The 15,436-nt window shown below is 35.3% G+C and overlaps 2 protein-coding genes across 2 annotated transcripts; both read left to right on the top strand.

The window, feature by feature from the left end:
* The first annotated feature begins 1,309 nt into the window (after positions 1-1,309).
* LOC149822537 (ubiquitin-like-specific protease 1A) lies at positions 1,310-5,663 on the top strand. The gene is made up of 9 exons (XM_089980297.1): positions 1,310-1,738; positions 1,905-1,991; positions 2,113-2,211; positions 2,279-2,362; positions 2,553-2,681; positions 2,755-2,840; positions 2,961-3,033; positions 3,126-3,200; positions 5,285-5,663. The coding sequence occupies exons 1-8, from the start codon at positions 1,310-1,312 to the stop codon at positions 3,195-3,197; spliced, it is 1,059 nt and encodes a 352-aa protein (XP_089836423.1). The 3' UTR covers positions 3,198-3,200; positions 5,285-5,663.
* A 7,265-nt stretch (positions 5,664-12,928) lies between these two features.
* LOC149822536 (uncharacterized) lies at positions 12,929-15,082 on the top strand. Its single transcript, XM_089980296.1, has 4 exons — positions 12,929-13,123; positions 13,205-13,487; positions 14,568-14,758; positions 14,927-15,082. The coding sequence occupies exons 1-4, from the start codon at positions 12,929-12,931 to the stop codon at positions 15,080-15,082; spliced, it is 825 nt and encodes a 274-aa protein (XP_089836422.1).
* Positions 15,083-15,436: the final 354 nt, after the last annotated feature.

Below are 15,436 nucleotides of genomic sequence, written 5' to 3'. Positions count from 1 at the left end.
CCAAAATACCCTTATTGGGTATTTTGGAATAAAAAATATATATATATATATATATATATATATATATATATACACCCTTAAGAAAGCACCATGCTCATTGGCTCTTCTAAACTTATCAATGTTGACGCATATTTTTATGTCAACATTGTTCATAAACCATGCTAAGATTTTAGCATGGTTGCTTTCCCAATCCTTTACCTTTAATTGGTGTTCATGGATAGCCTTGATGCAATCATCTCCTTCAAGGGCCTTTTCAATACCTTCTTTGACTTTGGTAAGCTTCAAAGAATGTTTGAGAGTAGTGCCCATCACGAATCTCCAAAGGTTCTTGCCTTTGAGGTGATTTTTCATAGACGAAGCCCACGTTATGTAGTTGGATTTGTTGGGTTTAAAGGAGAGCTCCACTCTTTATTCATGCTCCATGACGAACAATAAGAGATGGGTTAAGAAAAAGAAAGCCAAAAGCTTTGATCACGAACACATGATCTTCAATTACTACGATCAAAAGAACTCACTGTGCTCTGATACCATGTAATGAAATCCAAGTGCACAAGAGAGATGCCACAAAAGGTTATAAAGAATGCACAACCACTCAAGTGAGAAGCTACTAATGAACAAGATACAAAGAGCCACAAAGGGCTAAGCACAATGCTCACAAACAAGAACACGTAAAAAATAATCAACAATGTATTAATAAAATGCTTCAAAAGCATTAAAGAAGAGAGAGGCTAACAACCCCTGTCTATACACCAAAGAGGACCAAGGGGGGGCTCCCATAGAGTCGTTGGGAGCTCCCCAACGGTCATATTTATGACTGTTGGGATGAGTTCCAACGACTCTATGGCAAAAGACCATAGATCCCTTGGTCAAATAATAAAAAGAAAAGAAAAACTAAAAAGTGAAAAAAATACAAAATAGTCCTTAGTGGACTGTTCTAATTACAAGGGACAAAAGACAAAAATGCCCCTGGTGTGCATGACAAATTACAAAGGTATACATATATATTAAAATATATATTTGTATACAATAACATATATATATATATATATACACTTTTTAACAAGGTCCTGGTCACATTCCACAATATCTAAATCTGCATCTGACTTGTTTTCTACTCAAATCCAGAAGTACAGAACGTATTCTGGATTCGTCTGTATGAGATCAGATTTTCTTGTCAACTGCAACATTGTCTGTGTGAGTTCAGATTTTACCCGATGATTAGCCTAATGCTGTTGGATGTTATTTGCTTGTTTGATTTTTTAACCAATGAGTTGTTTATTGACAGTGCACTGAAAGCAAAGTGAAAAGCATGGAGGAAAAAATAAATATTGAACTTGTGGATGGGAGATTGGAAAAGAAGGTGTTTGATGTGCAAATGCTTCCTGATTTTAGGCTTGAGGAGGCAGTGCAAGGCCAGTTACTAACTCTTAATGAAGAATGTTTCAAAAGCATAGAGAAAGAGGCATATGGTCAACTTAAGGATGTCAAAAAAGATTGGACCAATCTAGAAGTGCCTCTTCATAGCCCTGAAGACATGACGCAAGAAGACTTAACGACTCCCCACAGAAAATATGTAAAAGTAAATTGTTCTCTCAAGCAGAATGGATTCATTAAGAATCTTAAGAGGAAATGGCCAGTTCATGAAAATTGTGGATCAGAATTTGTGTCTGGTTTTCACAAGCAAAAGAGAACCAATGAAAAACATCAGTGGCCTAATGAAAAGATAGATATGATAGAGGTAAAATAATAGTTGAATAGTTATAGTTTGACTTGATATTTAAAGTCCAATACTTTTTTGGAATTATTCACTTTAGTTTTGGTAATTCTTATAGGAACTTCTAATTTTATGTTTTTACCTTAATATTTGACAGTGTTTTTTAATTTGTATTGTTTCCTAGAGACAGATGATAGAGGATGGACATGACAGAAGCACATATGTGAAGGATGAGAAGGTGCGGAGCTTAGGTGGCTATAAATGGTTGACTAGTGATGTAAGTCTTATAGATTTGTTATTAAATGTCCATGGCTGTCACCTTATTTTACCATGCTGGCTTGACTTCAGTCATGTAAATTTTGGTGGTTTTCATTGTAAGACAAACTTTCTTTCTGCAGTTCATGGAAGAGTACATAGAGATATTGCGGAGGCGACATTATTCTCTACACAGAGATCAAAACCATTTAAGATGCATCTTCCTCAGTGTCTATTTTATGGTAAAATTTTATTATAATTCTCAAGTTCTAATGAAACTAGAATCATTATTTTCCTTTTCCCCTACAGCAAATGGTTAAACTAAGACTAAATGGGGCCCGTGCTCACTTGGAGACAAAGAATATTGGGTATTCTTTTGAGAACTGTGATAAGGTATTATGTCTTTGTCCTGTTTTCCCATTTTAGTTCATTGTAAGTGCCTACTCATTTCTTTATGTATTTGTTTGTTTTCTTTTACATTCAAGTTGAGAAGTTGCCCCTAATGGAATTTGAACTTAAGAGCCTTCAGTTAGGATAGCTTTTTGCTCTGTATTACCTTTACTAATTGATTTACCTTTTGCAGATTTTTATTCCCGGCCATTGGGATGGGAACCACTGGGTTCTTTATGTATTGAACATAAGAGAAAAAAAGCTTGAATTTTTTAATTCGTTAAACACTACACATCATTGCAACAATGATATCAATGATTTGGTACTATTTTTTTTTATTCTGTATGACTTTCATGATTTAAACAGTTTTCTTTTTTAACAACTTATAGTTTCAGGTTATTTTTTTTGAAGAAAACTTCAACTTTAGCATGAGTGATTGGCCACACCGGCATTTTATTGATGTTCCACAGCAAGAAAATGGGTAAATACTATTTATGATTAAGTCACATTTTTGCACATATTGGTGTACATATTTTTACAAATATGAAATGTTCTAATATATTATATGCTCGTAAATGACAAAAATTTGTACATGTTATAGGCATGACTGTGGAATTTTTGTTTTAAAGTACATAGAATATTTATCTCAAGGGGAAACTCTTAGTTTCAGTCAGGTATTCTTAAGTATCACTGTTATTATCTTTTTTCATTATTATGATTGATGAAGATAGATTGATTTCAATTATTATGCATTTGGATTTTTCAGAGGGATATGCCTCGTTTCAGGAAAACGCTGATAGCAGATATTCAAGCAAGTAAAAAGTTGGATTGTAAGTGACAGGTAAGTCATTTATATTGTTACCTTTCGTAAGTGGGTAAAGCTGAATTTTATTTGCTGTTTTGTCTGTCTTATTTTGAGATAGATATCTTTTGAAATTCGTGCTTGAATTTTTAAGTTAAAATTAAGTTTGTTAACTGTTGCACATTATAATGTCGAGTTCTCTACCTTATTACTAGATTGTCTCGTTTTCTTAGATTAATCTAACTCTTCAGTCAAGTTTATGTCTGATGCTCCAATTACGTAAATCTGCACAAATTTTATGAAGAAAATATCATTAACAGTATTCCTTATTCAACAATTTCTATTGCCTTTATCTGTGGAGTTTTGCTGTTCAGGCATCTATTTGACATGATGCACGTGTCGTCATCAAACATACATGGGATAATACATGACGTTGGCAATTATGGGTACATTAACACAATAGCAGCACATGACATGATATAATGCATATTGGGTGGCATTCAAGTGGCTGCTTAGCCAACTATAAACCACATGGCAATAATTTCAGTTTTGTATGATGGTACAGTTCATTCTTAGTTCTCTCTTAGTAATTTCAGTTCTCTTTTTGTTTTACTTATCACTCTATTGGTGGAAGCTCTAATTTCATTTATTTCTCAAATTGCTCTACTCAAATTTTGTCAGTATCTGGTCTCTGTGACAAGTTTTCAAGTTGTGCTATTATCTTGTTTAGTTTACATTTGTCTTTCAAGTTTTTTCAAACTAAGCATATGCGTAAGTTAGAAACATCAATTTTTGGGAAATATTTCTCCTAAATTTATTTGTCCGGTGTTGAAGAATTTTGTGTTTCAATCTTATTTAGTGAAGGCATAGTGGATACAGGCTATTTCACAGACATTGTACTGAGGCGTGGTTAGGTGATCGAGCCAGCATACTTAGTAAAGTATGCTGGCCCACAAAACACAAATCGCAAAAAATCGCTACCGCGTAACGATTTTCTGTGTAAAACACAAAACACAAAAAATCACTACATGCGTAGTGATTTTCTGTGTTTTGTGGGGCCAGCATAGTTTACTAAGTACGCTGGCTCGATCACTGGATCTGCTCCCCATTGTACTTAGCAAACGTGGCATTAACATTGACACCAAGCATACCATTATGCTTCATGCACGTCGTTAAACCTGTGTTAGGTCATGGACAACACCATGTCCCCTAACTTAATTATGTGCATGCGTGTATGCGTGATGATAGTGACGCTATATTTTGTTGTAGCCTTTTCCCTCTTTAAAATTTGTCATTTTCACTTTTGCTTTAAATTTTTATCATATAGTTCTGGAATTTGCACTTTTAGGATGGCATTCACGCTATACTATTTTAGATTGTAAGCCTATTGGTGCTAGGCATACACATGCATACAAAGAGCTGTCTCCTTTTATCCTAGGTTTACAAAACCCCCTTCTCATGCCAGCCGTAACATGTGTCTTGTGCCATGTCCTTATTTATGTGATAATGATCTAGGACAACCATACAAGTACCAAGAGCAACATAGTTTTATGTTAATTGTGCATGTAGAACATTAGGCTGGTAAGACACAGCCTAATGGTAATGTCTCTAGGTGTAGTTTTGGATGTTTACCTTGTGCTGCATTGGATACTCTTTACACGTGACAATCGTGCTTGCAGGAGAATACTTGCCCAATGCCATGTGTAGCTTTGACACTTAAGGATCTGACCTCAGTTGGATCGCATCAGGTCATGTCAATACCTTTGTTTTTTGGAATAGATGTTAACACAGTTTGTAATCCTCTTTCACGAGATTTAAACTTGGTGTACCCTTGTTGCAAGTTTGCACATGCATGCACGTGTTGAATTTTCATTTTTCTAGTTCAGGAAAAACTGTATCCTTCTTCAAGCATGTTCGTAAGACAATTACACGTCTTCTTATTATGATGCTACAACCATGCTAACTCTTTGCCAGTATGCTCATATTCATCAAATACATGCATACATGATTATGTTATGTTTTTATGATGTCTCTAGACCATTCTTCAGCAAATCATACTTCTACATTTGTACTCCGAAACTGGCATCAGTTATAGAAACTAATGACAAGTTTTGTTTCTGCAGATGAGGACTGTACATTTTTGTGTAACATATTGTTGATAGGAGGTTGGTAGAAAACTTATCTGAAGCTAAAGTTGCAATAAAGGAATACCATTTTCCAGTTTCTGGAAAAGCAACTACCCGAAGCTATGCAACTTGTGACACGTGGTAGGGCACTCAATGTAAATGTGTCTCGTGTACATATCGATATCAATTCTGTGAGTTTTGTATAGGCATAAGTAATATGTGCAAGTTGTAATGAGCTTTTATTTATTCCCTTTGGTGGATCCTGGTGCTTAATAGCTTATTCTTGAATCAGTAAATATATTAGTAAACCATTACTGTGTTGGGAAAATTGCCAATGTTACCTAGATGGTGGAGCAATTATCTCGTTAATCGTTCTTATTGTGTGCATTTATGTGTTTGTGTTAAATTGAGTTTAAATAAGCCTGACAGTGGAAATTTCACCATATGGTATTACAAAAATAAACTATTCTACCTGTAAACTAACATAATGCTTTCTTCCACAAATATCTTGAACGTTTTCAGTAATAAAAAATTGGCACTATGAGAATTTTACATTTATAGATCATTCTAAGAATTCCATGGAAGCCTAAGGCTTGTCAGGAAACTAGCAAGATTATAATAAAGATGGGTCCTGCTACTGCAGCTTGCATATGCAACAATGTATAAGCAGTAAATGTTTTGGATCCCCATTTGCTAAAGCAGTACATGAGATTCTCAAGAAATAGATAGGATGGTAAATGTCTCCCACAATTTCTGATTCAATGGTAAGTAGTTTGTAATTGTCTCCCATGATTTCTGATTCAATGATTATCTATAAAGTTATATGTAATATCGGGTGTTTTCCCATGATTTTTAATTTCAAAAATTATGATTTTTTAACTAAATATTTAATGAAATTGATAAAATCATGAGAAAATATCTTTAATTATGGGTGATGTCAGCTGGGTTTGGCCGTGGCCTAGAGCCCACTGCCAAGACCAAAATGAGACAATTAATGTTTGAGAAATTTTTCGTTTTCAACTTTTAAATTTGAGCGAAATTCAAGTAAAATTCACAGGCGAAAATCAAGTATGTATATTGTTAGATGTGTCTCGTCATTCTGAGCACGTTGGTGCCCTTTTTCTCTGAAATTGAGTTACGGTTGACCCAAAAATTACGTTTTTCAAAAATGATTTGCCCCTATTTTTACCTTTTTATGGATTGGATCAAACTGGATCTGCTCTATTTAATTCAATTTGGTATGGATCTACACCTAGTTTAGGACCCATATTAATTAAGATCTGGTCTAGGTAGGTTCTATATGAATTTTGGATGTGGATTTGGATCTTGGATCCGAATTTGAATTCAAAATTCAAATATGGCTAATTTAAAACCTTAAAATCAAATTAATGGTTAAATTGAGAGTAGAACTTTACTATTGGAGGACTTTCAGAGGGGGGTGACACCCTCTAAAATATTTTTAGAATATATTATTTAATAATTAAACATTAAATAATTAATATAATAAAATAATTAGATAAAATCTGAATTTATTTAATAGATAAGGTGGAGTTTTACATGAAGTCTAACTCTACCTAAATGAGTTCTGTAGAGGGGACGTCACCCTCTAGATAATCCTTTAGTAAATAAAAAAAATAAAAATAAATAAAAGAGGATAACCTTTAGAGGTAGAACTCTACTTTCTAAAAGGAGAGTTCTCTAGTGGGGATGTCACCCTCTAGAGAGATCTTTTAGATATGAAATAAAATAATAAAATAAAAAGTAAGAGATAATATAGTATAAAAGGGGTGGTTTTCCCCTTTCTAGAAACTCATGTTTCTAGAGAGAGAAGGAGAGAATCAGAGTTAAGAGAGAGAGAGCCCAAACTCATGGGAGAGAGAAAAAAAAAAAGAAAGGAAAAAGAAAGAAAAAAAAAGAAGAAAAAGAAGAGGAAGGAGAGGAAAAAACTAGTTTTCTTACCGATTAATCATCAATTTTTGATATTTTTCTATATTTGATTCAAGGTACGGGTTCCTCTCTAGATTCGCATGAGAAGTAGTTTTAAATCTGGTTCATGTTTTTTATTTGATGTAAGCATGCCATCGATTTTCCCTGATTAAGCATGTGTTAACCTATGTTTAAGCGTTCGATCTCTTCTTTTTAGCCAAGAACGATCATGATTGTTGATGTTCCATATATATATATATATATATATATATATATATGGTTTGGGATCATATTTGATCCAAACTAAGTTGCATGTATGCATTATAGGCAGACTGATCAGACCTGCTGATTGACATATAAGTTATATTTTTTTTGGGCTGGATCAGTCTTATCCTCTTGATTTGATACAGACATCTGATCAGATTCCCGAGGAGTTACCTGAGCAATCTTATTAGATGGTTGTCTTGCATATGTTGTGCAACCTGATCATATTGCTGATACATATGAGCATGAGCAATCTGATCAAGTTGGCACTATTGGGTTTGGGTGCAATCTGATCAGACTGGCCCACATGCCGTGTCAGTGTGGGCTGATCAGACTTGCTGTATATATTCTTTATTGATGTTTTCAAATCTAGTCTAATGCAAATTTGTTAGCTGTTATAAGAACTGCTTGCATGCTATTTTGTTGTCATTAAATTTGATTATATAAGTTGATGACTGTCTACCGAATTGCCTACAAGTATTTTTGGTGGGCTGTAATCAAATATGATTTCTGTTATTGTGTTGACTGATATTAGATTTGATTACAAGTATTTTTGATGGGCTATTATCAAATCTGATTTCTGTTATTGTGTTGACTTATATCATATTTGATTACAAGTATTTTTGTAGACTATTATCAAATCTGTCTACAAGCTCTTATGTTGATTGTTATCAACTTTGATTTTATGTTGGCTGTCATCAATCTGAACTTATGATGTTATGTTAACTATTATTGGACTTGTATATACATGTTTAGTTGATTGTGATCAAATTTGATTATTTGATAAATTATAGATTGATTATCGTTGCATACATATGTGGTTTTTGTGTTGATCTGGGCAGCACATTGCTGCACATTTGTGCAACAATACCACACTGTCAACAACATGATGCGGTGCACATTTTGCACCAACAACATGCTGACAACATGTTACTCACTTTTGTGCAGCAATGACATGTTGATAACATGTTGTTGAGTAGGGTTATGCATTGAAAAATTAGATTTTGTCGAGTTGGGTGTGGTGTACAATCTGATGAAATTTAGGCATTGTTGTGCACATGTAATCTAATCGGATTTGACACTGATTGCACATGGGTAATCTGATCAGATTGCCGAGTGGTGTGTTATGTGCAATTTGATTAGATTTGATAGAGTGTGTGCTTGTGCATCCCGATCAGATTGGCCAAGGTCTTCTCATGGTGCAATGTGACTAGTTCTGGCAGCTTTGGTGCATGTGTAATCTGGTCATGCTGCTGATGGATGTGTGCATAGGCAATATGATCAGTTTTGCTAATGAGTATGATATGCAATCTGATCATATTTGCTACTGTGCCAAGTATGTTATATCTAAACAGTTTTTATTATATTCAGATCCACATTCATGTTGACTGCAGAGTTATATATTTGATTATGTTTATGCATTCAAATATCATGTTGTAATTGTGCATATCATACATATAAAATTTTTGAAGTTATTTTGATGTTTGCATAAATATGATCATGTGCATGTTTGGGTGTTTATGCATGAAATGAATCATGATAATGTGTGTTGCAAGCATCTTTTCACATGTATATGCATTTGACTTTATATGCATTCATGTTGTGTGTTTAAATGCGCATTGTGGACATGTTTGAAATAAGGTGTGTTGCATGTTCACTAAATTTTTTGCAAAAGATGCATAAATCACTTTGAGATGCTTTTGTGGTCAGATGTGAACCACTACGGCTGTGTGGTCCAGGAGCACGTGTTGCTTCAATGTTATTGACTTTAATTTATGCACTATAAAATTTATTTATGAAAATTATTGGTTTTCTAAAATTAATTGCACAGTTAAAATTGTGCGGGCCAGGGCCTGAAATTAGTTTTACATGTTGATTTGCAAAACAGTTCTTGCATAAAGAACCTGAAATTGTTTAAAAAGGTAAAATAGACCAAACAATGTAATTAATCTCTTCCTTGATGTCCCATCCACAATGTGAGAATCTTGGATGGTGGTTTTGAAGAAACCGTGAGGATACTAAAACTTTCTGTGCGATTGTGACCTTGAACCCGATATGGTCTTTCACTTCTCGGCCACAGTTTTAGAGAGATTTAACCACTTTGCTTGGGGTGTTGTTGACTCAGCTGTAGTTTTGGTATATCAAGAAAGTGGCGTCAGTGGATGTTGATTTTTCTGATGTCCCGACATTTGATGTTGATTTCTAATGTTTCAATGGATGGTATTGATTCCTGATATCGGTTAAGGGACGAGTGTGAAATCCAGTAATAAAATACAAATTGTGTTAAACTACAACTGAGAACTTAACTTGGGCTTCAAGAATTTGTGCCTGTTTTGAGTATCAACGACTTTAAGGAAAAATGAAAACTAAAATTGTGTGCATTTAATAGGGACATGCATGCAAAAGCAACTCTGATAAATAACTTAATAAGTTATTCATGCATATGCATTGAATCATGTATATTTATTGTTCTGCATTAGTTCATGCATTCATGCTTATTTTGTTTCACATGGTAATTGTTATTGCATGATATTTATTAAATGCTTGAATTGTAAGTTGGTTATGGTGAATTATCGTTGTGATATACCTCTGAAATTATGCATGAATTTGGTTTATGCCATTTTCTTACTGTTTAAATTTTTAGAGAAATTCGTATAAATGACTTTGATTCTTATCTATTTTCAAAAACTATTTTACATGTTTGGGTGCTCAGTGATGGTTTGACTTGCTAGCTGAAGATTGCGCGTCCTGTGACTAGTTATGGGTTTTTTGACAGAGTGGCTCCTTGTCATAGATGATTTTATTGTCTAAGTTATTTGACATTATTCATTGATTAATAAAGTTGATTATTCTTTGTTGATTCAATGCACAGTCTATTTGTGGTTTGGTATATTAAATATGCGAAACCCCGAATCCTTGGGTTTGTTTCTGCAATTGTCTATTTTTTTTTTACTATTTTTGCGAGGATTAGTTGGGGTCATTACAATATCAGTTTAGATCACTGGTAATAGAAATGTCTCTTTTGGATCCTGCAGTCTCTTTTCAAATTGACTCTTATGCAAAACTTTTCCAGGTTGATACTAAGGATTCTGAACACATTTGCTTTGGTCACAGGTGGGATGAGCAATTACAGCTGAGAATCCAAAAGCTATGATTGTTGATCACAAGGTCAGTCTTGTGACACCAACTTTCACAGGATTCAAGGGAGAAACATTCTCAAGTGGGAATCACAATCACAACTTGCACTTTCTCATGTTTCACTAAACTTGAGAAAGTGTTGTGATTGTGATTTGCAATCACACTAATCTGAGAAAATTCAAGTGTCACAGGTTATTGAATTGCTTTTCTTTGATAAAGAAGTTGAAGGCCTGACCATACAAGCATACTTTACTGGGGCATTCGATCATGTATATGGGCAAGTATAGATGTTCTACCATCAAACTTAGCAAGACATGCATAAATAACTTGGCTGCTTTTTGAACGAGGGTTGTTTATGAGATTGAGCAGAGATGATATGTAATTGTGCAGAAAATCAACAAAATGGGAGAAATTGTTTTGGTAGGTTGTCCAACCATTAAAACGTTCGACAAAGCATTCAAAGCAGATGAACCCAGTCTTGAGCATGGGCCTTTAAACAAACTGGTTTATGCCAAATCATAAAAAGAATTGGGCTGTCGGGTTGAACATGGATTTAGTTTTTTGTTTTGTTTTATTTATTTATTTTTAACCTGGAGAAACAATATCGAAGACCAGAGACAATTGATATCCTGGTGACATAAAACTCCTAAGCTAGGACCCTCGCCCCCAGGATCTAGTAATTACAGTGATCACCTTCCAAAGTAATCGCCCTCTTTAAAAGCAAATGTGTTTCGGTTTCTTGAAAGAAACCAAGTCATTGTTTTGTTTTTTTAATGGCAAGCTGGGGTTAGACAGACCCCTACCAGTTATACAACTATACCATTGGGTTTCGAGCCTGCAACGTCCCAACACAAGGTGACATACACTAGTTTCTCCTACCAGACTACCCGAGCCCCCCTATTGGTATAAACCAATTCATTGTTACCTGTTTGTATCTATAATTCTCGCTAGCCCACTAATTGATTTATAATAGAAAATGTCTGTATGTACAATTTATTATTTGTTTTCCTTTCAATTTAGAGAGTTTCACATAAATAGAGTACACAGTGCAATCAAATCTTTAAATACTAAAATTCATGAATAAAAAAATATTGATAAAAAAACATCTCTTTGTTTAGCTCATTATTTTCTCTCCTTTCGGCCTAACAAGTTTTAGATTAAGGGTTTTGTTTGTGTGTCATGAAAGTGGGTGTCGTGGCACCCTCTTCTCTTCTGCCCTTTCCTTTCTACGAAAACAAAATCGGGTCACCCTGTAAAACCTATAAAAAAATAGATATTATAAATAAAATAATGGAATCATCCTTATTCTCGAGTTAAAATCTTGTTTCTAACTATTAAAATTCTTTTATAGGTGGATTTTGTGTCCATTCACTCATTCTGGCAAATGCTTGGTTGTGGATTCTCTTGATCCTCATTTTATAAAATAATGAAAATCACACTTTAGTTGTATCATTACAAACTTGATATGCATTTTTAGTTTAGTTTTGGGTTTCCTACGAGCATGTGGTTGATGCTCTACAACATTACAGATACCTTCCTAGATGATTGAGTTGAGGGACAAATTGCTGCGCAACTGAAGACTCCACGCTTACCTATTACGATCCCTGGAAGATCCTGACATTTTGACTTTTATAAACTTGTACACAATTAAACATTGTTATTCTGTATATTTACATTTAAGGACTTATACTATTTTGAAATAAGAATCCTTATAAATGCTATATTTCCTTTTATGCAATGTTTACACAGATAATTTCAAAATCTTAAATCTCTACGTAACTCCTCAATTGTCTTAAACCTTAAATGAATTTTGTCTTTCACATTTTTTTATGGGTGATGATCCTTAGAGTAATAACCTCAATCAAGTTGTATATACGGGTGATTCCATATTGGATCTGATACTAGGAGGTTAATATACGCTCAGGCGGGTCGTCCAATATTTGAAACGGTTAAAATGTGGTCATAGAAGAACTTATTGGCATATTACTCTAAAAAATCATATAAAACTTTATATCAAATAAAAAGTTTTAATTTTTTTCAAAATTTTGGGTTTTGAGAAAGTTTTAAAAAAGTTAAAATTTTGAGGGACGTTACAGTTGATACCAGAGCATGGGTAAGAGTGACCTCAAGTTGCGAGCAAGACCACCTTCGTAGGTATGTATCTGAGTTATAAATGATTATTTGATGTGCACATATGTGATGTGGTGTTATGAAATGTGAAAAACATTGTATGATGTATGGTGTTTGCGTAAAACCTAAAAATATGTTAGGACTCACATATCGCTTGTGTGTGTGTTTGCTTTTCCCATCCAGATGGCATTGGCAGAGAGGATGAATGACCTCCTGGACACTCTGGCCACCGTAGTTAGGGTGATGCAGAGGCAATCGACTGCTATGGATGCCATGCGGGCCAACTTGCAGAACTTGGCAGAGCGATACCAAAATGCAGAGGGAGAGGTTGGATATAAGAAGTTTATGGACATGAACCCTCCTGTATTCAAGGGAAAGGTAGATCCGATCATGGCTGAGAACTGGATTAAGGAAATTGGGGGTATATTCTGTGTTTTTTGAGTTTCTGAAGATTGATAGGTGAACTTTGCCACCTATCGATTGACGGATCAAGCTCTACGATGGTGGAAGACAATTCACCAGGTTAGATTCGAGAGTCAGGTGGCTTTAGTACCGTTCACCAAGGTGTTTTTCAAGGCCTATTTTTTGAAGCATGAGAAGGCCAAGAAGATTCAAAAGTTTTTGGAGCTCCACCATAGAGCTATGTCTTTGCCAGATTACATCGCCAAGTTCAGAGAACTCGAATGCTTCTGCCCACATGTGTACGTCATTGACGAAGAGAGAGTGACAAAGTTTACTCATGGTTTGAAGTATGCGCTTTGAACCGAGGTGCTGATTCGAGGACTTGAGACACTTGTCAAGGCCATTAAGGTGGCCACTGTGCTTGAAAAGGATTGAGCTTCATACGTGAAGACTTAGAGGAAATCGCAGGGGCAACAGTCTAGTGGAGGTTAGCAGTAGGAGAAGAGGAAGTTCCACGGGAAACAAAGATTCACCCCGCCTGCCAAGAAGTCTTTTGTTCGGACTGGGGGAAGGCAACAACAACTTCAGAGTTAACCTGTTGGAGAGGAGCAATGCAGAAAGTGCTTGCGTGTTCATGGTGGCAATAGTCCACTTGCCATTATTGCAGCAAGGGTGTCCATTTTGTTCATGCATGCTATAAAAAGCAAAACGATGAGAGGAGAGCAATTGAACAGATAGCGAAGGGCAAGCAACCTCAGTAGAAGAGGGAGCAGAAGAAGGCAACAAGCAGAGTATATGCAACTTTTGGGAGTGCTCAACAGGATAGTGACTTGATCTAAGGTAGTATTTTGGTTGCAGGTCGAGACGCCTTGGTGTTGTTTGATAGTTGTGCTAGTCACAATTTTATTTTCACTCGATTTGCTTGTCAGTTACAGTTGCCTGCAAAATCTCTGAATAATGTGGCTCAATGTTAGTAATCCTATCAGCGATAAATGTATTTGTGCACATTATTTGCCTAATTTATCTATTGAGTTGGGTAGGTAGAATTTGCCTGCTAATCTTGTGTTGCTCGAGATGACTGAGTTTGATGTTATCCTCGTCATTGATTGGCTTTATGAGCACTATGTCATTATTTATTGTCATGAGAGCACAATGGTCCTATCAGGATCTGATTGCCCCGAGATTGCTTATCGTGTGTTTAGACCTTCCCTAAGACATCATGTTGTTTTATCTCTAAAGGCTCAAAATATGTGAGCAGAGGAGATATTGCTTTTCTTGTGAGTTTGACTTCTGTAGAACCTAAGGTTTCATCTTTGGAAGAGTTGGTGGTAGTGCGGGACTACCCAGATGTTTTTTTCGAATGAACTGTCGGAACTTCCTCCACTTCGTGCTGTTGAGTTTGGCATTGAGCTTTTGCTAGGGACTGCTCTAGTCTCGAAAGCTCCGTATCGTATGGCATCAGCTGAGTTGGAGGAGCTGAAGAAGCAACTACATGAGTTGGAGCATGGATTTATTCGACAGAGCGTATTGTCGTGGGGAGCACCCATCCTCTTCGAAAAGAAGAAAGACAGATCGATGGGGTTATGCATCGATTATCGAATGCTTAACCAGGTCACTATAAGAATAAATATCCATTACCTTGTATCGAAGACCTCATCAATCAATTGCAAAGGTCTAAGGTAACGCTTCATTTTAGACCTTCGTGTTTATATCTTTTACGCATTATGCTTGCTTGTATGACTTTTGTTGTAATATATGTTTTGTTTGTGATCTTTTAAGGATTTTTCAAAGATTGATTTGAGATTTGGGTATAATCAGCTACGAATTAAATTCGAGGATATATCTAAGACTGCATTTCACACTCGTTATGGGCATTATGAGTTCGTGGTGATGCCATTTGGACTCATGAATGCCCAACTGCATTTATGGATATGATGAATCATATTTTTTGGCTATTCTTGGACTTTTTCGTGATTGTTTTTATTGAAAATATCTTGATCTATTCAGAGAATGAGAGTTAGTATCAAGAGCATTTGCATGTTGTATTAAAGATTCTTAGAAAGCACCAACTCTATGCTAAGTTCTCCAAATATGAGTTTTGACTCAAAATGTTTCTTTTCTTGACCATATGATTTCAACAGATGACATAGCCATGGATCCTGCAAAAGTTGAGGTAGTGTTAGATTGGCAACAACCGCAGAACATCCATGATATTAGAAGTTTTTTTGGTTTGGCCAGTTATTATCGTCGATTCATTCATGACTTCTTTTGTATTGCTTTGCCTATGAT

The sequence above is a fragment of the Nuphar pumila genome, chromosome 11 (assembly GCF_984573655.1).
Source record: "Nuphar pumila chromosome 11, dmNupPumi1.hap1.1, whole genome shotgun sequence".
Classification (NCBI taxonomy): Eukaryota; Viridiplantae; Streptophyta; class Magnoliopsida; order Nymphaeales; family Nymphaeaceae; genus Nuphar; species Nuphar pumila.
Note: the sequence above shows the minus strand (reverse complement) of the source record. Positions and strands in the feature narration are given on the sequence as shown.

What these genes read in the sequence shown, in the direction of transcription:
- LOC149822536 (XM_089980296.1), top strand. Translation starts at nt 12,929, where the DNA reads ATGGCATTGGCAGAGAGGATGAATGACCTCCTGGACACTCTGGCCACC. An exon ending in CTCCTGTATTCAAGGGAAAG is followed by an intron (nt 13,124 to 13,204) that starts GTAGATCCGATC and finishes GAAGATTGATAG; the next exon opens with GTGAACTTTGCCACCTATCG. An exon ending in ATTATCGAATGCTTAACCAG is followed by an intron (nt 14,759 to 14,926) that starts GTCACTATAAGA and finishes TGATCTTTTAAG; the next exon opens with GATTTTTCAAAGATTGATTT.
- LOC149822537 (XM_089980297.1), top strand. Translation starts at nt 1,310, where the DNA reads ATGGAGGAAAAAATAAATATTGAACTTGTGGATGGGAGATTGGAAAAG. An exon ending in CTTTTGAGAACTGTGATAAG is followed by an intron (nt 2,363 to 2,552) that starts GTATTATGTCTT and finishes TACCTTTTGCAG; the next exon opens with ATTTTTATTCCCGGCCATTG. An exon ending in AAACTCTTAGTTTCAGTCAG is followed by an intron (nt 3,034 to 3,125) that starts GTATTCTTAAGT and finishes TGGATTTTTCAG; the next exon opens with AGGGATATGCCTCGTTTCAG.